Raw genomic sequence first — 26,451 nt, 5'->3', positions numbered from 1 at the left:
TATATATAAAAAAGCTAATTATAATTATTAAGTACAAACAAAATCATGGTAGTCAAACTGAGTTGTCGAACTTGCATTTTAACACATTCTAAAACAACATAACAGCTTTTGACTCGCCTTTCATGTGTCATAAAATTTAAGCTTTTTAGTTAAAAAATAAATTTGATTTATGTGATTTTTGGAATATGTTACATTGAAGCTTTCGATAGCTTGGATAATATCGCCTGTGTGAGTTATGTCTACAATGAAACGCAGTCTATTAACGAAACTGGTTCACCATGATTGTCAATCAGTGTCTTTTGTGCCCTACTGGTTATTTAGTTCTTCTGCCAAGACATGCCACTGTCATGCTGTCATCCGACAAATTGCACATGATGTAATCTTGAAAATCTGAGGAAAGAGAGAGTCAGATTGGTCCGGGCAAGGAGCCAACCAGATATAAATTTGGAATATGACATGTTTGTTTTGTTATAAGTACATATCAAGATTTGTCTGTATTTTTTTTAATCACATCAAATTCTAAATAAAAACCAATTCATCCAAGTGTAGATCCCAGCCACGAAAAAATGAAAAAAAATGACACGCCATGAAAAAAATGACACGCCAGGAAAAATATCCAGCAATTAGACACAAGATGATCAGTCAAAAAAAAAAAAAAAAAAAAAAAATGAAATCCTTACCTCTTCGACATCTTGAAGGTCAGCCAGTTTGTGCCGCAACTGTGATTTAAGTATCCGTACTTTTTTTTTAGACTCTTGAAGATCGTTCAGTTGAGGCTTCCGGTGTAACCATGGATATAAATCCTCCTTTAACTTTCTGAACTTTGTCTTGTAACGATGGATGTTGGAAAAGGTTTTCTGTTCACTGTCGAGTTCTCTCTTTACAGCGTGCAGGATGGAAGTGACAAATGTGGCGTTATGACTGTGTTCCTAGTGACAGGAAAGAAAAAGAAAAGGAATGCAAAGTACAGTGAAGAGGAAGAAGAGATAAATAAAAGATTGAGGGGAGGGGATCCTGATGTGAAAGGATTTATGATTTTGATGTCCGTCTTATGATTTTCTAAAAATGTTGCATAAAATTTTCTGATCATGAATATCAGAAAACTGACCAAGTTAAATTGTTTTTAAAGACACTAGACCTCCTCTTTCCTTTCCCAAGGAGATTGCAAAAATGCGCCAAAAGGGTAACAAAATTCTCTTCATTAGGTTTGGCTCAAAATCTATCGAAAGTTGGAATTACTGGTTATTTACATGAAAATCTTGATGAACACCAAAGAAAAATCGGGTTTTACGATTGAAATATGTTTCTTCAGATTGGGAAAAAGTTCTTCTCTTTGCAGATATTTAAAAATTAGCTTATTAACTTTCATCCAATCATTCCTTACATGATTGACATAAAAAAAAATGTTTGTCTCCACCCTGAAAGGCAGATAATGTATATTTCTTTATAATTTTGAATTTTCAAGTTATAAAAATAAAAAAAATAGAGTATTTATTCTACCAAAAGTGACAGATATTTTATTTTTAAAAAAAATTAAATAAATCAAGGATATTAAAATTTTTGATAAAAGTGAACATTTGGATAAAAACATTCACATTATATAAATTAAGTATTTTGACTAGGAGCAAAGTGTAGTATATGTTCTGATACTACACTTTATCTTTGTTGTCCTTGGTCACTGAAAAAGAAATCCTTCTAGACTGAACCAACAAATTTTTTTGTTTTCTTCTAATCCAGACTACCCCATTTTGATGCGATGGATTAAAAAAAACAGACATTGTGTTTAATTTTTCCCCGCATCTGGAGCCAAGTAAATACAAACTATTTATATCATGTTTCTTCTCTTATTAAAGGAACTAATCCTTGAACAAATCATTGACCATTTCTTTTGTCAAATAAACATACACTGTCTACAGACATATATATATGCTTGTCTAGCCGCACTGATGAGCTGTGAAACAACAAAACAGTACTGTATGTGGATGACACACACATATATATATATATATATATATATATATATGTATGTATGCAGATTAGGTATTTATTATTTTAGAGACAATTCTCATAGTGAACCTAATATATAGTAGCGAGATCAAAACTAAAAAAAATATATGACTTAGGTTCCATCAGCTAGAACGAAAACCAAAACATACAACTTTCCACCCTCATTCCTTAGCCTCCAAGCCACGCCTATATGTATAATTCACCTGTTGAGTGTCAAACACAAGATTCAAGAGGGCAAGGTCCACAGAGTTTTATAATTATAAATAGAGTCTGACTTTATGGAAATAATGAAAGATATTGTCATTGAATTGGTAGCGACTGATTAAAATGCCATCGCCTTCTATTAAGATCACTGCATGTGTCTAAATCAAAATATAGGAGTTATAAATTTTGGAAAATTGCTTTCTTTTGCTTTTTCTCTCTATTTTTGTTTTCATTGAAGATCATGTCTCGACCAGAGGCTGTTTTTGTCGCCTGAAGTCTTTTTAGACTAAAAGAGTAGAGTTATTGTCACGACTAAATTGAATAAAATAATACCTTGCTTTTTTTATTGAGCACTATCAACAACATCGTGAAATTCAATGGGTTTTACTTTTGGATATTCTAAACCTTGAACATGGGTGGGAGGTGTCATAGTATGGTGTGGAGTAACGTCAGAAAGGGTTATTGGGCCCTTCTTATTTGAAGATGCGAATGAAAATGTTATGACTGTCACTGCTGAGAGATATAGATATATGCTAGTGAATTTTGTTCAACCTCAGTTAGCAAACATGTCAGGGTATTAGTGACAGCAAGATGAGTAACTGCATATACAGCTAGAGCCACAATGCAGTTTTTGATAATTGATGTTTCAGGATCGAAAAATCTCTCGAAATTCCAATTTTCGAATGGCCTCCATGTTCACCTGATTGACAGCACCAAACTTTTGGCTTTGGGGATAAGACGAAGTCTATGCAAATAAGCCTCAAACCATTCAAGAACTTAAGGCAAACATAGGACAGTAAATTCTTTCCCTACAACCTCTGATGTTAAGAACTCTCATGGAGAACAGCTTAGAAAGAGCTCGACTTTGCGAAGTCAAGAATAGAGGCTATTTAAAGGACATTGTCTTCCGTAATTAAGTCAGAACAAATTTCCACACTCTAAAAAAAAGAATTAAATACAGTCATTTAAGAAAAAGTTGTTCCATTTTCAAACTGTAAAGTGACTTATGGGCCACCTTGTATATGTGTGTCATTTATATATTTTGCTTGTGATATGTTTGAATGTAAAGCGCTTTACCTAAATGTTAATCGAAAATAATTTTCCCTTACCAATGTGATGCCCTTCACCACCACCAGATAACCCCAGGGGTGATATATTTTTTAATATAGCATTTTAAAATCAATAAATAGTTAACAATTTTATTATTAATACTAATTATTATTTATTATTAATAAAACTAATTTAAACAAAAAAAACAAAAAAAAACAAAAAAAAAACACAATCAAGAAGAATCGTTTATAGATTTATCGGAAAAAAGGCACAAATTTTCCAGATTCCCATATTTGCAAAAGTTACAAATTTTTTAAATTCCTGATTCAGATTGTCCCACATTAATGCATGAATTTCTATTAAAGTAAAAGTTTACCAAAAATTAATCCCAATAGAAAAAAAAATTAAAATAAATTAAAAATAATTAAATAAAAAATTTAAAAAAAAAAAAAAAAAATTAATAATACTTACCAAATCTGTAACTACAATTTCTTGTTGTAAAACCTGTATGAATTGTTTTAACCGATATTGCAATCCTGGAACTTCTTCGTTGGATTTTACTGAACTCGTCAATTGCAAACGCTTAAGAAAATAAAAACATATTGGATAAAATTTTGCAATCTATATATAAAAAGAAAAGATGTGTGTATGCATGTCTGATGATCTGTTGGAAAATAAATATTTTTCATTTCTTTTCATTAAGCAAGACTAAGAAAAAAAAAGTTGTACATAAGAATTTTCGGCGGTTATAATTTTTTTTGATATCGAGATAAAATTTGATAATTTCACAAAAATTTTATTATATACCTAACTGTTAAAAAATTTGATTGGTAAATTATATCTAGCCAGTCTTAAGACAACTGTTGAATTACATCCCTTGGACTTCACCTCAATGTAAGCAGAAAATGGCAGATGAGATATTTCGCTGTTAAAATTAATTTTTGTCTTTTTTAAAACCTAACACATAAGTGTAGCGCGGCCGTTATACTCGAACCATGTTTGTTGCAGTTCAAAACCTCTTCCGGACTCCCCCCCCCCCACGTCATCCAGCACTGTTGTCGAAAAGGAACAAACAAACTAAAAATAAATAAAATCAACTCTGCCTTTCTTGTTTTTTTAACACAGGTCGTTTATTACTGTTTTTTTTACACCCTGTCTTGACACCAGTTTAAAAATCTCTCACTTCTGCTCCACTACACGTCAGCCGTAGACCGTCGTTTCTTATACGTCCATATTTTTCGACCACTTTCTTTCTTCTCCCTTCATTTTACATGGCCATCTCCTTCGGCACAGACTTTGTTTCTCCTGAACCACGTGGCGTCATTTTACTCTTTTTCTTCAGACACAAGCCCGAGCACACTTGCCAATTAGCATACGCGTTCAAACGCTGCTGCTGCAAATGCAATCGCTTGCCAATCATTCTTCGGCTGCTACTGCTATTTTCACACGCTCGTATGTGCTTCATTACGTAAGTACATGATAACATTTACATGCTATTTTGTTCGTTTACTTTTTACGAGCAACTTTTAATATTAAGACAAAACCGAATACGTACTAGAATTTTCCGTGCACAATGTCTTATATAATGGACTTCGAACAGTATTTATAAAAAAATGCAGTCTTAACTTTTGAATAGGAGTTCATAATTGTAGCCATTTTGACTCACATATATATTTATACTAGTCTGGATTTCTGGTGTTGCCCAGGTGTTTGATGGTGTATGCTGAGCAAAAAAAAAAAAAAAAGGTGGTGGTAGGCAGCCATGCTCAAACCCGTACTGCGAAAAAGGAAAAGAATGTGAAAAAAAAAAAATGTGAGGTCTTTGTCGTTACGTCCATCACCAAACCGGAGTAGGTGAAGGTTTAAATTAAGGCTAGTCAATCGAAAAGAAATTAAGCCAAATGTCTCGGCTACTACTACTACTACTACTACATTATGACCCCACAGAATTCATACCATCGATTTAAATTAATGAAGAACATGTTTCTGTTATCACCATTAAATACATTCTAGAGAATCATTAATCATTTCTGCTTATATATAAAAGGCAGAGTGTGTGTGAGAGAGAGAGAGAGAGAGAGAGAGAGAGAGAGAGGTCGTTTCCTATGGAATCCAAAACAGCTGCGCCGATTTTTAGGTAATTTCACATAAATATACTTTATATGCCTGGAAGTGTTCTTAGATAGATTTTGTATTGGAATGCTTCTGATAAGTATAGAAAATTATTAATAAATAATTGAAAAATCCTATCAAAGAAGGAAAAATTTGATTTGGACCAAAATTAACACCCTTATACACCCTAACATCACAAGTGCATATGAGAAGTTTTATCACCACACAAGCAGAAGGAACTGGCGTATAAAATCAACAATGGTCATCTCGTGACAATGACCGGTTCTACGCATACGTCAGATGACATCGTGACCTGATTTACTTTAAATAGTTGAAAAACCGAACAAACTTCATGTACGTCGCTTTAGCTCAGTTGGTTAAGGCCTTTGTTCATTATCTAAACGTTTTGGGTTCGAATCGTGGTGTGAGATGGGTTTTTTTTTTCCGATTTTTTAAATTTAAATATTGAATCAGTGTTATTTAAGCCATTTTTCACGTAACGTTCGTTTTTCTGTTTTTTTTTTTTTACTTCGCTTATTCTTAGCGACACCCAAAAACACCCGGGTACCCACTGATTTTTTAAATTTTAATATTGAAAAAGGCTTATTTAAGCCATTTTTCACGTGTTCGTTTTTCTGTTTTCATCGTTCGTTTGCCTTACGTTAGTTTTTTTTGTGTTTTTTTTCCCGCTTAAGTGTTAAAGTAGTTTTCTTTTTTTACTTTGCTTATAACAAACAAACCTACGTCGTCGTCATCGTAATGCTCGACGACTTCTGTCCACGCACCTGTCAATTTGATTCTTACTTAAATAAATTCAAACATCTTTCACTAACTCAATCTGGCTGGCCAATTTTATTTTCAAACTTCGCGTCAGGGCTTCGGGTTCGATCCACGGCACTTCTTGAGTGTATCCAATACTTATAAATATCACAAAAAATAGAATTACAACCACCAATCATCAGTTTGGTTTTGGTAACATTCCCCAACAAACCTTCAAGTTTTTAACTTTTTTTTTTTTTTTTTACAATTTCACCCCAAACAAGGCACATTGCCACTCTGATGTAGGGGGCTACTATCAGAGACATAAGCTACAGGGGTACTATGTGGGGAGTTGGGCAGCAAGATGCTGGTTCACGTTACACTTGAACTTCTGCATGTCAGTACAGTTGGGGAAGCAGAAACTCTGAAGGGAATTCCAAAGTCTAGCAGTTCTGGGGAAGAAACTACTGGAGTAGAAGGCTTTCTTACATCTAGGGATCTCTACTGTGAAGGGGTGGGATTTTACTGCTTGTCAGGTTTGTCGGGGGAGTATTTACGTCGAGGGGGTACAAGTGCTTGCAGTTTGTCAGAGCAGTCACCATTAAAATACTTGTAGAACAGACAGAGGGATGCTACATTTCGTCGATGGGACAGAGGCTCAAGCTTAAGATGCACCAGCCCAAATATGACAACAATACTCCATACATGGGCGAATGGTGGCCTTATAGAGGTACAGGATACTTTTGGGCGTTAGTAGCTTTCTAGCACGGTAAAGAGAACCTACCTTCGTCGCAGCGGTCCTGGCAACGCTCTCAATGTAATTGTTCCAACTCATGTTTCCTGTGAATTTAACAAGTAAATCATCCATTGTTTCACAGATAAATACTAAATCATCATCTCTTCTATACAACTCACACAATACTCTCTGATCCCCATCTGGCATCAATTGAAATGAATGACTCATCTTGGGGAGGCCTCATGTTTTGACAAGCTTCTGGGCTTGACCTTTACTCCTGATTTGAACTGGAACACGTAAATCAAATCTGTTGCCAATGCCGCTGAAAAAATGGTGGGATCCTTCTATCGATCCAGTAGATATCTCACTGCTGATGCAATTCTCTATCTATATAATAGCCAGGTACGTCCAAGGATGGAGTACTGTTGCCACATCTGGGTAGAAGCTGCTAAAAAGGACATATCCTACCTTGATAAAGTTCAAAATAGACTTTGTAGCCTCATGGAAGATGCCCTTTTTTCTTCCCTGCAACCTTTTTCTCACAGAAGAGATGTAGCGAGTTTGTCTTTGCTTTATCGTTATTTTCATGGCAAGTGCTCGACTGAGCTCCAATCTATGGTCCACCCTTACCAAACTTTCACAAGAAACACTCATCTAGCTGAAAACACTATCAATAATTTCCCCCACTCTTTATCTGTGCCTAAACCTAAACGTAGATTCCATGAACAAAGCTTCTTTCTTAGAACTGCACGCCTATGGAATTGTCTTCCGTTTTCCTGCTTTCCAACTGACTACAATATGGTTGTCTTCAAGTCCAACGTAAACAAGCTCTTGATAAGCCGTTCCCCTTAAGTTAATAAATTTACTGAATTTCTTTTACTGACAATTACTATATTGTCCAATTGACTACTGTACACTCTTTAACCCTTATCCTCGAGTAGCCCCTGAGCCTTGATAAGTGGTGATGCCTATGTAAAAAAAAAAAAAAAAAAAACTTACTGAACAATGCTTCAAAGACTTAAAGTAAGAGGGATATCAATGTTCTGTACTGCATCTGTTGCTTTTTAGTTAAGTTTAAAGCTGTCACTAATTACGGTTTTTATATATACTAGTGGGGCCTGTGGAAATTCCACAGCAGCATCTTTTATATGTAGCTAGTAAAAGTACCCGTCGTTGACTGGGTTCAAAAACAGCCTACAGAAAATGGACTCTGATTTATGAAAGTATGATAGGTTATGAAAAGGAAGGGTTGTAAAGAGATAGCTTCGAATTTGAGGGTATCAAAACCAAAGCAAAATACGATGAAAGTAAAAATAAAATAGATAAACCCCATAATTTAGTATACCATACGTGTTCACACTGAAACACTTATCACAATATTCTGTGGATCTATATTAAAAAACCTTGTTAAACTTTGTGACATTTTCCATTCTATGGAGGTCAGGTGCGAACGAACACCCCATAATTTTATTATACCAAATTTCTTCAAACTGAAACATAATTATCAAAGTATACTTACGCAGATACATATGAAAAGTGTTTATTAAAGTTTGAGCCTATTTCCATTCTATGGAGGCCAGGCGCGAACGCAGACCCCACAATTTTATTATACCATCCCTATTTAAGTTAAAATGTACTCATCAAAGTATTATTATGTACATCTATATCAAAAACACTTGTAAATGTTTGGGTTTTTTTTTTTTAATTTAAAAATTTTATATTTCCATACTTTGTGGACCAGGCGCGAACGAAGACCCCACAATTTTAATGAATCATCATTCTGCCAGATCAGACATACCCATTCCTGTGTCTCGATACATCTTCTATCATTATATGTGATCAGTTTTTTAAAATAGTCAACCATATAGGAGCCTATTCGTGACCAGACACATTGACAAACGTTCAGCTTTATATTATAGATATATTGCTGTTGCGTATTTTGTGGATGTTCAGTATGAAACAAAACCCCGACATATTATTTTAGCACTTTTGTAAAAACTGTAAAAGTATTTATCTAAGTACTCTGGTTAATGTAGTGTCAAACTATATCTGGTTATTACGGTTTATCTCCAATATCTTTATAAGAGTCTGACATATTTACATTGTATGAATACTTGGCACAAACAGAAATCCCACAATATTATTATAACATCTTTAGACAGAGTAGCTATTACCCTTGAATCCTAGCCAGAAGACCAAGAAGGTATATTTCAGTTTCTCGTACGGCCGAAAAGGAACATCATTTATTTTTTACATTGCATCTTTGCTAATCTTTCTTAAAATAACATACTACGAACATTAAATTAGCGTATCTATATACTAATTTAATGTTTGTAGTATGTTATCACCTTTTATCCTCCTTTTTATTAAATACGAGCAAGGGGTACCCTGCGTTGCCCGGGTATTTGGAGGTGTGTGTGGTTTTGGGTAAATCAAAACTCCAGGGATGGGGGGTGGGTGTTAAAATAATAAAAAAAAAGTTTTGGTAGGTAAGTATGAGGATCGAACCCGAACCCGAACCCTTGAGGCAAAGTTGTAAATTAAAGTGTGAAAAAAAAACGTGCGACGTTAACCATTGGGCCACCGCGACATGCTGACAGAAACATGTTTGAATTTATTTAATAACTTAAATTAGCAGGTGCACGTTTTAATGACTTAATGAGGTCAACTTTTGACTGCGGGGTAGCATTTCATTTAGTGCAGGAATGCTTTTTTTTTCCCTACCCCAAGATGTTGGGGGTAAAGATTATAGGAAAAGGCTTAACCTACATGCGGCAAGCGAAAACTGTTGAATATTTATCTTCCCGAAGTCGAGCAAATTAAATAGACAGTCGAGCTCCGTTGTTAACTCTGAGATATTACGATTTACATGTGATATAAAAAGTTTTTAAAAGTTGTTAGGCGACCAACCGCTTCTCTGAAAAAAGCCTTTCTTGGATATACACAAAAAGCGAACATATATTTTCGCTTTTATATATATAGACTAGCAAGGGGTACCCGGCGTTGCCCGGGTGTTTGGGGGGGGGGGTAAAAAAAAAAAAAGTAAGTATGAGGATCGAACCCGAACCGTTGAGGCAAAGTTGTAAATTAAAGTGTGAAAAAAAAACAAAAAAAACGTGTGATGTTAACCATTGCCCCACCGCAAGATGCTAACGGAAACACGTTTGAATTTATTTAATTAGTTGGATTTAGCAGGTGCCCGTTTTAATGAGTTAATGAGGTCAGGTTTCACTGCGGGATAGTATTTACTGCTGAATGCTTTTTGTTTTTCCCCCCAAGATGTTATAGGAAAAAGACTAACCCACATGCGGCGAGCGACAAATATTGAATATTTATCTTCCTGAAATCGACCAAATTAAATAGACAGCCGAGCTTCATTGTTAATTGTGAGATATTACGATTTGTATGTGATATAAAAAGTTTTAAAAAGTTGTGAACCGACCGACTGCTTCTCTGAAAGAAGCCTTTTGTAGACACACAGAAAAAGCAAACACACATACATTTTCGCTTTTATATTTATAGATGATCTCCAAATCGAATAATTTATAACCTGGAAACCGTGACACACGTACATATGTATGTTGAACATACTATGGTATTTTTACTTTGATTGGTTGAAGGAAGTGACATCAGAGGAAGTATTGAGCTGGACGTGGCAAAAAAGTCTAATTTAACTCTCAATACAACCAGGTAAGAAATGTTTTTGCTTTTTGAGATCTTACACTCACTCATGATTGGCATGCAAAATTTTAAAGCAAAAAAAATATCAAAATACACACTGTGTGATGCTGTTATATGTGGAAAGAAGAAATCAACTACTATTATGAAGAATACAACTGCTACAAAATCGTTGCCTGACTACGCAGCAATTTGAATTTTTAAAACTGCTACCATGACAGACAAATATAGGGAGAGAAAGAGAGGAAGAAAGAGGGAGAGAGAGAAGGAAGAGGGAGCAAGGGAGAGGACAAAAAAATAATTGGAAATCAAAAAGACAACTTACCTCATCAATGAGTAATAAAGATTTACTTAAATTCTTACGACTGGAATCCGTCTCTGTTCGAACTATTTCTTTTTTCCTCTGAAACAAAAAAAAAAACCAAAAAAACACAATGAATAATTTAGTTTCAGAACAAATTCATTGGATATGTCGATTAGTGTTTATTTGGTTTAATTATGTAGAGGGATTTAACATGAATTAAGTCATAAACAGGACACATCATAGACAAGGTGTTTGGTAATAACTGGGCAACACCAGGTAGAAAGCATTTATTGTCTATTCATCTGTTTATCTATCTGGCTAGTTGAAACATGAGAAAGCATACAGGTGTAGAGGCCAATCAAACTGGATGACCAGTAGATTGCACTGGAAGTAGGCCAAGCGGGAGCCGGATCCGTTTTTGAGTAAGTTACTGAGTTGGGTGCTAGAAGCCGAGCAAGCAAGATGGGTTAAATAGGTCTCGATGTATGGGAACGACAATCTCCAAATGCGGAGAAACGCTACAAGTCTGAGATTGTTGATTTCACTCAATGCTGCGGAAGACGAGATGCCTGGGAGCAAAATAAACCAATATATAAAAACATACTTAGTCTTGCGTCTATCTTGTATGCGTGCTTGTTATAGAAGAAGCCAGCTTACCCAAGACGTTGGCGAATCCTCCAAAAGACAGAGGGCCATGCAGCAACAGGTATGTCATTATAAATGTACTGTGAATTATATGTAATATACACACCCACCCACAAATGCTAGACGAGTCACGGGCCATTAGATAAGACACACACAACATGTTTGTGTGTATGTGTGTGTATATATATATATATATATATACTAGCTGTACCTGGCCACGCGTTGCTGTGGCTCAGTTTGTTAAAATGGAACACATTCTTCAAGAAAAATTGCATTTTGTTCGTTTATTTACTTTTATTATTTTTTGCAATTTTTTTTTATCAATAAAAGTTGTTGTCCCCCCCCCCAAAAAAAAAAAAATTAATTTTTTACCATAAATTGTTAGGTGAAAGTTTTTTGGGGTTTTTTCAGGAAAACTTGCCCTTTTTTTTTAAAAGAAATTTGGCAGTAAACGTTTCTTTTTGAAAACGGAATTTTTATTATAAAAAGAACAGATGAATGCTTTATATGAACATTGTAAATAGTTAGGTGAAAGTAGAGAAAAGTTTGATTTTTTTTTTCAACAAATATTAAGAAAAACAGAAAACATACTTCCATCATTAATTATGCAAAAAAATAAATAAAGTGGAAAACTTTCTGTTATTAATATTTGCTAAAAAATAAATACAGTAAACTTTGCTAAAGTGTTAGCATATGCTGCATCTTAAAAAGTTGGTTCATGCTGACAATTAAATAAAATAAATGTCTAAAAATTAGTAAAAATAAGTAAAATCATGAATGACGGCTCTTGGGGGGGGGCAAGTAAGTAGGAACAACACAATCATTTGTGTAAAATAATTAATATTCGAGAAATTGTAAACAATAACAAAAATACCTGATACCAAATGCAGTAAAATTCAAGTATCTTTTATACGTGCTGAAACTGTGTTTAAGTTATTTTTATTTCATTTCTTTTATTAAAAGTTGTCTTTCCAACAATTAACTGGTTGCATGTCGTTTAACCATTGGGGACTTCACTCTTGGAAAATTGTATAAAAAATCTATGACTATCACTAACTCTAAATTTGGGAGTGCAACTCGAACTTAGGGTTAGTGGTAGATAAGTCATTTGTTTACAACTTTTGAGAAATTAAGCCTCCTTACCCCTTAAGCGATAAGCGGACATTTGTTTATTATTTTTTTTTTTATTCAGTGTGTAAAATCCACTTTGAACAACATATTTGGAAATTAGAAAAATAAAAAAACAAAATAAACTTTGTTTTAGCATGTTAAAAGTATTTAGGTTGGTAGATAATTAAATTCTACTGTGTTTGGTATAAGTTTTTTTTTTTTTTGCTGTTGTTTCTTGCTTTTTAGAATTTTCAACTAAATACTTCTAAATTAAGCGGGATTGCTTAGATCATATTTTAAACTAAACTTCGGAGGTTGGAATGCCCCCCCCCTCTAAAATGTACTTGGAAAAAATCGATTTTATAGCAAGATTTAAGAATGGTTAGCTGAAAAAAGGTGAAAAACAAAACAAATAATCAATAAATAATTGTTACCAAAGGCAATAAATGCTACTTTTTTTTTACTTACATGAATGAGTTTATTCTATGTTTTAAAGTATTTTCAAGCGCTTTTCTTTATTTTTTAATCTAAAATTGCGGGTGTGTGGGTGCGAAATATCTCCAGATTTTCTAGAATTCCCTGCTAGATTGCAAATGAAATCTCCAGATCTAGCGGGAAAACCGCTAAATTGGAAACACTGGTCACGTGACGGCAAGCAGTGATAAATAATTGTCCATAAATAATAAAATGGCCTATCGGTACAAAGAAAACCACCTATTTATTATAGAAAAATTAAGTATAATGTTATAATTAAAAAGAGATATAAAAACATGCATGGGTACAGTAAACATATTATACCAAAATGGCGAAGCAATCATTTATTTAGTTATTTAGACTATTAATTACGAACGAACCAAGAGTTACATTTTTATATATATATATATATATATATATATATATATATATATATATATATATATATATATATACACACACAACAAAGGGTCAGCATGATTGAGTCAGTTAATCTTTTGGTTTAATCTGTTCCCACATTGGCAGTAAGAAATGCTGTCAGATCTTTTTAAAAATGTATTTCTTAATATAATGTTGCATACTGGTCATATTGGGATGACGAATATTATATAGTGGAGTGTTCATATTAGAGAGACATATATCGGGTACATTCTAATACAGAGATGGAGACATGTAATACACAATGAGAGGGGGACAGAAGAGAGATACATTTATACAGTTCTGTGAGTGTTTCTATAACATATATTTTAGAGAGGAAAAGGGTTATCAGTTCTTTTATCACAGGAGCGGAACAGTCATTACTTCTTGATAGAGAGGGAAAAGATTTCTTAAGATGGGGTTTATACAATGTTCATTATCAAGATGAGCGTGGGAACAAAGTTCATATAAATACAATTTCACATTTCCTTCAATTTGGTAGAAAGACGACAACGAAGACGGCAGTTACAAAATGATGATGTTCCTTTATTTCTTCGACCGGTCAATGAAGACATCCAGAAATTCGAAGTCACTACATGATTTCAACTTCTAACCCTTCGCTTCCAAAGGGGGATTCGTCCGACTCAGACTCCGACCCTGTCTGTCGACTCTCTCCGACCCTCTCTGTATGTCTCACTAAAACTAGCCAACTATATTGAGAACTCATCCCCAACCATGACGTCATCGCATGGCCAAAAACGTGCTTGATTGTTCCTGTGGCCTGACGTGCCTCACGTGTCTCGTTCGCACATGTCCAACCCATTCTGCAGACTGAATTCTTCTAACCTATTTTTCAATATGTTTAAATTTGCTATCGTTTGTTTTTCAACTGACCTTGTTTCAATTCAATTTTCATAAATAGAACTGAATCATCAAATTCCTTTTTACAATAACATTTCTAAACAATCAAATTCCTTTTCAAACAAACATATCTGCTATTTTATATTAAAATTGACAATGGGAATTCCTTCCTGAATCTTAATTCCAAACCTAGCTTTCCAGGTTCGAATTCTCGGTCTATCCTATCTTATTTTTACTTACAAGAGAAAGGGACTTGTTCTTGTAATAATAATTCAAGATTTAATGCAGAGGAATATTTTTCTTTGCATTAAAATTTTAGTATTTAACAATTTTGGGAGGAGAATGGTGGGTGCATCTCTTAACTTGTTAACTTTACAAAAAAAATGTATTCTTATTACTCCTGAGTTGTACATTAGTTTAGGAAATTATCCGATACATAGACATATATAAACATATACACATACTTTACATATATATATATATATAAAAAATAAATAACAAAAGTCTATATTCCAAATTTCAAGATGTTGACGATCTTACAATTTATTCCTTTAAGTATGCTGACATTCACAATTCTTGACAGCACCTGCTTCGTAGCACAAAATCAGTCATTTAATTATTATATGAATCAATGAATTTATTTTGCCCTTAACTCATTAGAAGTAAAATTTAAGATACTGTAATAAAAGGAAATAAAAAATAATTGCAACTTCTCTCTCAATTTTCGGATTTTGTAATCATGCCCATATGCATTTTTTATTTATTTATTTATTTTTTTTTTTTACACAGGAATCACCACTTATCAAGGCCCAGAGGCCACTCAAGGATAAGGGTTAATGGGTATACATTAGTCGATGTGATTATAGCGTAGTAAACATAAGTAGCGGAAATTTTGTAAATTGGATTACTTAGGGGGATGGTTCATCAAGAACTTGTTTACATTGGACTTGAAAACAATCAGATTGCAGTAATTTGGAAAGCAAACAGAAGAGAGTTCCACAGGCGTGCAGTTCTAAGAAAGAAGCTTTGTTCATGGAATCTACGTTTAGATCTAGGCACAGATATTACGTAGCAGATATTACGTAGCAGATATTACGTAGCAGATATTACTTAGCAGATATTACTTAGCAGATATTACTTAGCAGATATTATCAATTTTAAAAGAAAATAAAGTAAGTGCTTCTGTTTTCATATCTTTATACACACAAGAATTAGGATGGAATTGTCAACCATAATCTTGAAACAATATTAGCCATAATAAAAGAAAGGTTAGCTATATAATGGCATCATAATAGGAATAGCAAGATATATAAGTGAATAAAAGATATAAAAAAACTGAGGCAACAAATTAAATATATGCAAAAATATAGAAACTTATGGTGCATATAAATACTACATATACATGGCAATTGCTCTGTCTTTACAGATGATAGTCATCTCGGTGTTCATCACCACCATCACTGTAGTTGTGGGAATTGTTTGTGATACCCAAACTACGTCCATTGGCCTGAAGGTGGATTTGTGGAGTAATCTGTTTATGTGAAATCCAATGTTTCTGTAGTTGAGCTGATGTTTTGCATTTCTTCAAACAGCCCACACAACAAGTGTTTTCTTGCTGAGGTGAAATTTTTTTTTTTTGTCTATAGCATATGATTTCTGATGGTTACACACACTAGAAATGTCTAAGATTTTGTTGAGGTAAAAAAAAATAAGATGGGATTTTTTATTAAAATCTTGAAACAAATTTTGTTTTGAAAAAAAATTTTTTTTTTTTGTTTATCATGTTAAAAACGTTTTTTGGGTCAGTGTAATATGACCTTTGACATGACTCACCTTCCATTCTGTATAAGCTGGCAAAAGATCTGCCAAAGGAGGAACGGAATGTATAGAAAAATGAAGAAAGTTTTTATATTCCATCCCTAATGTATTAACCACATCCTAGAAAAAGAAACCAAATGTTCAATTATATACATGCAAAGTGAAGTTTCATAGTATGCACAGTGAAAGAGGGAAGAAAAAAGATGCAAAAAATGGAAATAAAAATAGAAAAAAAAAAGTAGGACAATGGAAAACCAAATGCAAAAAGAAAAAACGGAGAAAGAAAAAAAAAACAGAAAAAGAAAAAAAAAACAGAAAAAGAAAAAAAAAACAGAAAAAGAAAAAAAAAGCAGAAAAAGAAAAAAAAACGGAGAAAGGAAAAAAAAAAAACCGGAGAAAGGAAAAAAAAAAACCGGAGAAAGGAAAAAAAAAAAACGGAGAAAGGAAAAAAAAAAAACGGAGAAAGGAAAAAAAAAAACCGGAGAAAGGAAAAAAAAAAACCGGAGAAAGGAAAAAAAAAAACCGGAGAAAGGAAAAAAAAAAAACAGAGAAAGGAAAAAAAAAAACAGAGAAAGGAAAAAAAAAGCAGAAAAGGAAAAAAAAAGCAGAAAAGAAAAAATAAAACGGAGAAAGAAAAAAAACGGAAAAAGGAAAAAAACGGAGAAAGAAAAAATAAAACGGAGAAAGAAAAAAAAAAACGGAGAAAGAAAAAAAAAAACGGAGAAAGAAAAAAAAAAACGGAGAAAGAAAAAAAAAAACGGAGAAAGAAAAAAAAAAAACGGAGAAAAAAAAAAAAACGGATAAAGAAAAAAAAAAACGGATAAAGAAAAAAAAAAAACGGAGAAAGAAAAAAAAAAAACGGAGAAAGAAAAAAAAAACGGAGAAAGAAAAAATAAAACGGAGAAAGAAAAAATAAAACGGAGAAAGAAAAAATAAAACGGAGAAAGAAAAAATAAAACGGAGAAAGAAAAAATAAAACGGAGAAAGAAAAAATAAAACGGAAAAAGAAAAAAGAAAACGGAAAAAGAAAAAAGAAAACGGAGAAAGAAAAAAGAAAACGGAGAAAGAAAAAAAAAAAAAAAAATGGAGGAAAAAGAAAAAGAGAAAAACATAGCAATAAAAAAATGGAGAGGCAAAAAGGAAAAGAACATGAAATTTTTTCTGTTGATTTACATTTGTTTATCCAAATTTATAAGAAACAATTTACATTTATTTTCAGTTTTCATGTTTAAAATGATTATCGTTGCGAAATAAACACAAATTCTTTAACAGTTTAGCTTTCATTCTTCAACCCTTGAGACAAATGGTATTGTTACATCAATAAAAAGTAACGCGTGTTTACCTGCATTTGATTTAATTTCTCTTCTAGTGGAATGTTCGATAAATCAGCTAAACATGCCGATAGATTTTCGTACAGATTCACTCGAGCTGTGTCGCGCGTTTCTATCAACTTTTCTTGTTCATTCTGAAAACAGAATATAATTCAACTTTAGTTAAACATAAGACAATTTTAAAATTATGTAAAGAAAAACTTTAACTCTACAAAGTTTTTTGTTTTTTAAATATACAAGAAGCGTTCCAATAGTAATGCTTCTAATTTTTTTATTCCGCCCAAATGGATCAAAGTGGAGTGCAAATTGTATTGTTATGGTGACTTATTTATTCATGACCTGAAAGTTTCACCTTTTTGTTGCAGATATTGACAGTGTGAAACTATAGGAAATCAACACCTTTCATGGACATGTATCAGAAACAGAAGCATCATTGAATTCTGAAGCACAAAAGAGCGCTCGTTTTAATGGTACCACTTCCATCTTTGTAGCTCTTCAACTTTACGAGTTAAAAAATAGGAGGGTTTACTTTTTGGAACAACCCTCGTAAAAAAGCTTAACAATAAACCAAAAATATTTTCATTTTTAACAATTTGGCAGAGCAGAAGCACGTCTGACTCAAAGTCTGCAGTAATCTGTGTCCAACCAGGTTTTTTTTTTTTACATGGAGGTCACCACTTATCAAGGCCCCGAAGCCACTCGGGTATGAGGGTTATTGCGTGTACAGTAATCAATAGGATAGAATCGTAGTAATCGTTAGTATTGGAGATTTGATAAAGTGTCTTACTTAAGGGGGCGGTTCATGAGGAATTTGTTTATGTTGGACTTGAAGACATCCAAGTTGTAGTCAAGTGTGAAACAAGCAGACGGAAGAGAGTTCCACACGCGTGCACTTCTAAGAAAGAAGCTTTGTTCATGGAATCTACGTTTTGATTTAGGCACAGATAAAGAGTGAGGGAAATTAATGACAGTGGTTTCAGCTAGACAAGTGTTTTTCGTGAAAGATTGGTGAGGGGGAACCAGAGATTGGAGCTCAGATGAGCACCTGCCATGGAAATAACGATAAAACAAAGGCTCGCAACATCTTTTCTGTGGGAGAGAGATTGTAGGGAAGCCACGAAGTCTATTTTGTACTCTGTCAAGGCAGGGTAGGCTGTTTTTAGCAGCTCCTGCCCAGATATGGCAACAGTATGCCATCCTTGGACATACTTGGCTTTTATATAGATAGAGAATTGCATCAGTAGTGAGATATCTTCTGGAGCGGTAGAAGGATCCCACCATTTTCCCAGCGACAATGGCAACAGACTTGATATAAGTGTTCCATTTCAGATCAGGAGTAAAGGTCAAACCCAGAAGCGTATCAAAACATGGCTTTTCATGGTTTGGCTTCCGATATTAAATGCTTCCCGTTTTGTTCCAAACTAACTTATCAAATTGGTGTTAAAGAACAGGAAAAATTTTGTACTAATATTCTAAATAGTTTCTATTTCAACAATAAGTATTCAAATAGATATTGTGATATTTTTTTTTTTTTGGGGGGGGGGTACATTTTTTTTTTTTTTTCAGTGGGAGAAGATAACCAAATAGGTGGTTTGATTTTCTTTCAGGATTATCTTCATATATTATGAAAGTGACCTTGTCTGTCAAAGGAATGGTCTCTACTAAACTATTCTGTCAATTTTTGGTCTACAGACATGAAACTTAACATATAGTGGATTTGGACCCGTGGAACAAATTTGATTTGTTTCTTAGCCAGAAAAAAAGAGCTGATCAAAACTGAAAAATTGGAACTCAACAAGTGTAAGTTGACTTAACGTGTACCCTCTACGCATGCACAAATATACATTTATACATTTAACTGTATTAATTTGTAAAGTTTTGATATGCATGTATTCTTAAGTCAAACGGTAGCAAATACCACTGGAAAGCTAAATGTTTTGTATTTGATTCTAGCTGATGGCACCCAAATCATAAATTTTTTTTTTTTTAACTTTTGAAATCACGACTATACATTGGGTATAATACTCAGTAGAGAATTGACTCTAAAAAAATATGAAATCTGCATAAATTAAAATATTTAAGCATATCTTACAACTCGGCAGCCTCCTAGGAAAAAAATGCTTGCGCTTTTTTTATTCCCTTTTCACCCCAAACAAGGTACAGTACCACTTTGATGTAGGGGGCTATTATCTGGGACATAAGTTGCAGGGATACTATGTAGGGAGTTGAACAGCAAGATGTGTGTTCACATTGCACTTGAACTTCTGCATGTCAGTACAGTCGGGGAAGCAGGAACCCGGAAGGGAATTCCAAAGTCTAGCAGTTCTGGGGAAGAAACTATTAAAGTAGAAGTCTTTATTACATCTACTGTAATTTCTACTGTGTAGGGGTGGGATTTTGCTGCTTGTCGGGTTTGTCGGGGATATTTACATCGAGTGGGTACAAGGGCTTGTAGTTTGTTAGAGTATCCATTATTAAATCAACAATTCCCCCACTAACCAACAATCACGAGGTTGTTTGCTCAGCAACCGACAAGGTTAATATGCTTGCCAGCCGGTTTGCCTCGAACTCCACACTGGACCCTTCCAACCACCCCCTGCCTGACTTTCCTTTGCGGACAGACGCCACGCTAGACGATCTAAAAATCACCCCTGCTCGGGTATACGCTATCATAAAAAACCTTGACACTTCAAAAGCATATGGACCTGATCTCATCCCAGCTGTGCTATTAAAAAAAGTGTTCAGCCGAAGTAGCTCCAGTTCTCTCCAAACTCTACAACAAATGCCTTAATGAATCATGCTTTCCGGGCTGTTGGAAAACTGCTTCTGTGGTACCAGTATTCAAGAATTCTGGCGAGCGAAAGAACTAACCCATCAAATTATCGCCCCATTAGTCTCCTCCCACTTGTCGCCAAAATATTTGAGACCATAATTAACCATGCTCTAGTCCGGCACCTTACAGATGCTAAACTTCTGACTGACAAACAATATGGATTTAGACAAGCCCATTCCACAGCTGACATCCTCACTGTAATCTCTGAACGTATATACCATTCACTGGACAAAGCGCGGGAGGGCAGAGCGGTAGCTCTAGATATATCTAAGGCGTTTGACAGGGTATGGCACAAGGGTCTCCTCAGGAAAATTAGATCATACGGTATCACTGGTAGAATACTTAACATAATTAAATCCTTCTTAGATAAGAGAAAAATCCAGGTTGTCGTTGACGGGCGTACATTTAAACAGTGTGATATAAATGCAGGAGTGCCTCAGGGGTCTATCCTTGGACCTCTATTGTTCCTAATATTTATTAAGACCTCCCCGACAAAACTGAGATGGGTATATATGCTGATGACACCACACTCTATAACAGGCATGACAGGAAAACAAATGAACACATATCTAAAGAAATGGCATAAACACTAGAGGATTACCTCCAATCTGTAGTGAAATGGGGACATAAATGGATGGTCACATTCAATGCTGCCAAGACTAAACTGGTTTCCTTCAATAATTACAAGAAACCTTCTCTGCCACCAATAGCAATGGCCAGTGACTCCCTGTCTGAGAGTACATCTTTCAAACTGCTTGGCCTAACGTTCACAGGAAACATGAGTTGGAACAATTATATTGAAAACATTGCCAGGGCCGCTGCGAAAAAAGTAGGCTCTCTCTACCGTGCTAGAAAACTACTGACACCTGAAAGTATCCTGTACCTCTATAAGGCCACCATTCGCCCATGTATGGAGTATTGTTGTCACATTTGGGCTGGTGCATCTGCTACTAGTCTCTCGCTCCTAGACAAGGTTCAAAAGAGAGTCGCCAATCTGATAGGCCCTGAACTGGCATCTAAGCTTCAGCCTCTGTCCCATCGACGAAATGTTGCATCCCTCTGCTTGTTCTACAAGTATTTTAATGGTGAATGCTCTGACGAACTGCAGACACTTCTTGTGCCTCCAGGACGTAGACACCCTCGACAAACCCGACAGGCAACTAAATCCCACCCCCACACAGTAGAGATCCCTAGATGTAAAAGATCTTTCTACTCCAGTAGTTTCTTCCCCAGAACCGCTAGACTCTGGAATTCCATTCCAGGTTCCTGCTTCCCTAACTGTACTGACATGCGGAAGTTCAAGTGTAACGTGAACCGACATCTTGCTGCCCAAATCCCAACATAGTGCCCCAGTAGTTGCTGCCCCTGATAGTAGCCCTCTACACCAAAGTGGCAATTTGCCTTGTTTGGGGTGAAAATGTAATAAAAAAATAAAATAAAATAAAAAAAATACTTGTAGAACAGGCAGAGGTTGAAGTCTAGATGACAGTTCAGGACCTATCAGGTTGGCAATTCTCTTTTGAACCCTGTCCAGGAGCGAGAGACTAATAGCAGATGCACCAGCCCAATAGTAGAGAATTGTTTTGGGTGTGATAGCAGATAACAATGGATTTAATATATGAATTGCAAAAAAGATTTGATAAGTAAAACCAAGAAGTTCTAGAGTTGATTTCTGAAGAGTTAATTTATTTTTTAAAAGAAAAAAAAAAAATATTCAGTTCGACCCTGTTAAAAAAAAAAAAAAATTGAATTTCCAGCAATCAGCAGAGAATTCATACATTTGTGAGTTGCGAAAAATTGCTTACTTGGTCTTCATCACTATTGAGGATCTCTTTTTGTAAACTGCTGAACACCGAAATTAAACTGTTTACTGTGTTGAGGGAACCGGGAGAGAGAGTGTGCATTCGGTCACAACTTGTGGCCAACTCAATAGCTTTTGCCAATGTGCTCTTCCGTCCATCGCCATTACTTGGGAATTGCCTCCTGAAAAAGCAAACAACTGGAGTAAACACAAATAATATTCAAGACTTTATGAATGTTTGTCTAACTAAAAGTTACAAACTATACAAGATAGATTACAAATCTTACATTATCGGACTTTTTTTTTTTACACAGTGATCACCACTTATCAAGGCAGACGGAACAGAGTTCCACATGCATGCAGTTCTAAGAAAGAAGCTCTGTTCATGGAATCCGCGTTTCGATCTAGGCACATATATAGAGTGGGTGAAATTTTTCACAGTGGATTCAGCTAGACGGGTGTTTTTCGTGAAAGATTGGCGAGGGGGGACCAGAGACTGGAGTTCAGACAAGCACCTGCCATGGAAATAACGATAAAACAAGGATAGGCTTGCAACGTCTCTTCTGTGGGAGAGAGGTTACAGGGTAGAGAAAAGGGCATCCCCCACTAAGCCACGAGCCAGTAGTTTAACTGCGACCTAGTTTTGGTAACATTTTTTTTTCGTTTCTTCTGTGGCAAATGTTGGGTGATTACGGAAATCTTTTTTTTTTTTCATTCTTACTGATAATTGTTTTAAAAATACTGAAATTAGGTCAAACAGTCAGCCAACTTTTTCTTGAATCATATTGAATCAGTTGAGAGAGAGAGATGTGAAAGGGTAGGGCAGATAGAAAGAAAAGTTTTAAAATAAATTACACTACTTATACATGATAGCACGGTCCTTATTCTGCATAAGCACCTCGATTATAAATATATTATTTAATTGGAATTCATTATTGAGATGAGTATTGTTTTATTAAGAAAAAGATGAGGATAATAGTCTGCAAAAAATAAATTAATAATAAACTTATCTCAATAATGAATTCCAATTAAATAATATATATACCGTTCGGTACGGACCCAACCACGGAAGATAATAAACATGAATTTATAAGACCAAAAAATTCAACCTTGATCGCCCTTCGGGGCCCGTGGCGCAGTTGATAGAGATGTTGAATCTCTATGGTTCCAGGTGAGAATTGTCTGAAGATAGCAGTTTCAATCCTGCCCAAAGCCGGCCAGAGGCCTACTTGGCCAAAAACGTGGTGAGACGACAACTACAGAAGGCAGTAATTGCAATGGATGCAGTCAAGAGATTCAGAGTTCCTATCCGTCGCGGTTACCACTTGATAAAGGCCAGAGGAATAATTGGCCGAAACATCGTGAAACAACTAAGAAAAAGATGAGGGTAATGGTCCGCAGTAAATAAAATTAATAAATTATAATTACTACATAAATTAATAAATTATAATAACTACATATATTTAATAGTAATACCTCCAATAATACTGAAGTTTAGCTCAAATGTTCTTTTTTATTGTTTAATATTTTGAAGAATAAACATTTAAATGATTTTGAAGTGAAAAATTTAAAACCACGCTCTTCAGCTCCGAATGATAATGCTCACACCCCATGAGGAGTATGCAAAAAAGAATCCCTCAAAAAAAAAAAGCTCATTTTTGAAGGGTTCTATAAAATGCTGCTGATTTGACACCTAGGCAATGCCAGGTAATACACTCTTATACAAAATAACAAATATTGAGCCAATATCATTCATCATGCAATCCAAAACCTTTTCTACGATCTGATATAAAGTTTTGTGATTCATACTTAATTGATGTGTCACTCGTATTATTTACTCTATTTTACAAAACACCTCAGTATTGACTGCGTTTATGTTTAACAGTCAATAACAAAGTCAGAGGATAAAGAACGTTAGAGTTAGAAGGTTTAGGAAGTCTTGTTGGCATTTCTGTACAATTTAAAGCAATTAAATCATTTAAATTTTCAAATATGCAAACTAAATAATACAAGAAAAAAACAAATATACAAGAACATACAGCCACACATACTGAAGAATTACGGCCAGTAAGGTTGAATTTATCAGAAGGAGAAATTAAGCTGAAAAACAGCAACAGCATAAAAAAAAGTTTAAGGAATACTCAGTTAATGAAACAGACAAAAATTTGCAAGGGCGTCAAATGTCCTTGATGAATTTTGAAATCCTCCTCTCTGACAATATCAAAGAAGGATTTTTATAGTGAAATCTGTTTTGCTCTATGGCTCGGCAACTTGAACAAAACAACAAAAACATTACTTGATAGAACATACACCAAAATCTTACGACGAGTGGTATTGGTCATGAACTGAAGAAACCACCAAAATAAGAAATATGGCCACCTTCCTCACATCTCAGGTTTTAGCTTGCTGTTCACTCTTGGATAAGCAAGTCAGAACTTCTGATATTCTTCTATGGAATCCATTAAGTAGCATCTGGAGAACGTGCCGATAGTGATGTCTTATAAAGACAGTTCGAACAAAGGAGTCAAATGAATCCGAGAAGAGTTCTCAACTGGATTGATCGACTGATTGATGTGACGAAATCAATACAAAAATAACGGAATGTATATGATCATTAACAGAAAGAAGGATTTGATTCCTGAAAATGTTGAAACACCTCATCAGGCCGACATCGACCAACTTGCCAAAGATTCTGAATGACAGTTGGAGGATCTACCGAAAGCGATGTCCATTACAACTTCATACGAAATCTATTATGTCCATTACAACTTCATACGAAATCTATTATGTCCATTACAACTTCATACGAAATCTATTATGTCCATTACAACTTCATACGAAATCTATTATGTCCATTACAACTTCATACGAAATCTATTATGTCCATTACAACTTCATACGAAATCTATTATGTCCATTACAACTTCATACGAAATCTATTATGTCCATTACAACTTCATACGAAATCTATTATGTCCATTACAACTTCATACGAAATCTATTATGTCCATTACAACTTCATACGAAATCTATTATGTCCTCCCTATGAAATCTATTATGTCCTCCCTATGAAATCTATTATGTCCATTACAACTTCCTATGAAATCTATTATGTTCATTACAACTTCCTATGAAATCTATTATGTCCATTACAACTTCCTACGAAATCTATCATGTCCTCCCTATTAAATCTATTATGTCCATTACAACTTCCTATGAGATCTATTATGTGACAAAAGTTTGATAGGAAGACCTCATCACGCCTTCATCAACTAACTTGTAGAAGATTCTGGATACCATTTGAAGGAGCTGCCGAGAATGTTTTATAGATGGAAGAAATGAGCCAGGAGTTGATCTTATTTTATGGAAGATGGTGACTCTTATTCTATATTCAATTTCAGTGGGATGCGGCCAGACAAAGCCAACTTTCTTCATCGTGATTGTTTTTCAAACCAATTATTCTCCAACCAAAGTGCCATCTATAAAAATTATTTTGGGTTTGACATGAAACTGCATCCAATCATACATGCATAATCTGCCATCATAAAAATAACATAAAACTGCTATGAATAAATATTTTAGCAAAATAACGGATTTGAGATTAAATAATTAAAATCAGAATTGATACGCCACAAAAACAGAATCATCACACTGCTGATGATGATGTTTTTATAGAGATGGTTAGAAGGAACGAGACCGGAAAATCAAAGAAGAATTCTCAACTTAATTTTTTGGTCTTATATTATGGAAGATGGTTAGCATTTGTCTCATTCAATATTCAATTTCAGATACAATCTTCATCCTGACTTTATCACAAACTAATCATCCAACCAAACAATAAAACTAAAACATCTGGAGGACCTATCCAAGAAAAATTGCCAACATTATTGATTGATTCATTAATCAATTTATTGATTGGAAGACATAACTCCATTTTCATAAACGAACACTCTGACAAATGGATAGAGCTCCTTAGAGATGCTTCTAAAGCGGACCGATGGACGGAGACGCAAGCCATTAAAATTTACATGCACTGCTATCTTGTATTGAAATTTTATCGTGTATACAAACGAGTATCTACTGAAATATGCAACTTACCTGAGTTTTCGAACTTTTTCTGTTAATGTGTAAATTTTTTTAAGCTTAAAAAAGAAAGTAAACAAAAACAAACATTAGAAATGTTATGTCAAGGAAAGAAAAAAAATCTTAAAATATCAAGAAAAAATTTTATATATCTAGAAAAAAAAATCTATCAAAAAAAAAAAAGAAATCTTAAAATATCAAAAAAGAAATCTTAAAATATCAAAAAAG

General features: G+C 34.4%; 1 protein-coding gene across 1 annotated transcript in view; it reads right to left on the bottom strand.

The window, feature by feature from the left end:
* LOC145252463 (serine/threonine-protein kinase 31-like) overlaps positions 1-26,451 on the bottom strand; it is a 118,391-nt gene that overhangs the window by 36,480 nt on the left and 55,460 nt on the right. Inside the window, exons 12-18 of the mRNA XM_080111879.1 lie at positions 26,239-26,282; positions 22,145-22,322; positions 17,518-17,640; positions 16,191-16,295; positions 10,872-10,949; positions 3,733-3,843; positions 681-929 (exon numbers count right to left, since the gene is read on the bottom strand). Coding sequence (XP_079968005.1) covers positions 681-929; positions 3,733-3,843; positions 10,872-10,949; positions 16,191-16,295; positions 17,518-17,640; positions 22,145-22,322; positions 26,239-26,282 — 888 coding nt within the window. The remainder of the gene's footprint in view (positions 1-680; positions 930-3,732; positions 3,844-10,871; positions 10,950-16,190; positions 16,296-17,517; positions 17,641-22,144; positions 22,323-26,238; positions 26,283-26,451) is intronic.

Source organism: Euprymna scolopes, chromosome 29, assembly GCF_053919585.1.
Source record: "Euprymna scolopes isolate OS-2025 chromosome 29, ASM5391958v1, whole genome shotgun sequence".
In the NCBI taxonomy this organism is placed as follows: domain Eukaryota; kingdom Metazoa; phylum Mollusca; class Cephalopoda; order Sepiida; family Sepiolidae; genus Euprymna; species Euprymna scolopes.
Note: the sequence above shows the minus strand (reverse complement) of the source record. Positions and strands in the feature narration are given on the sequence as shown.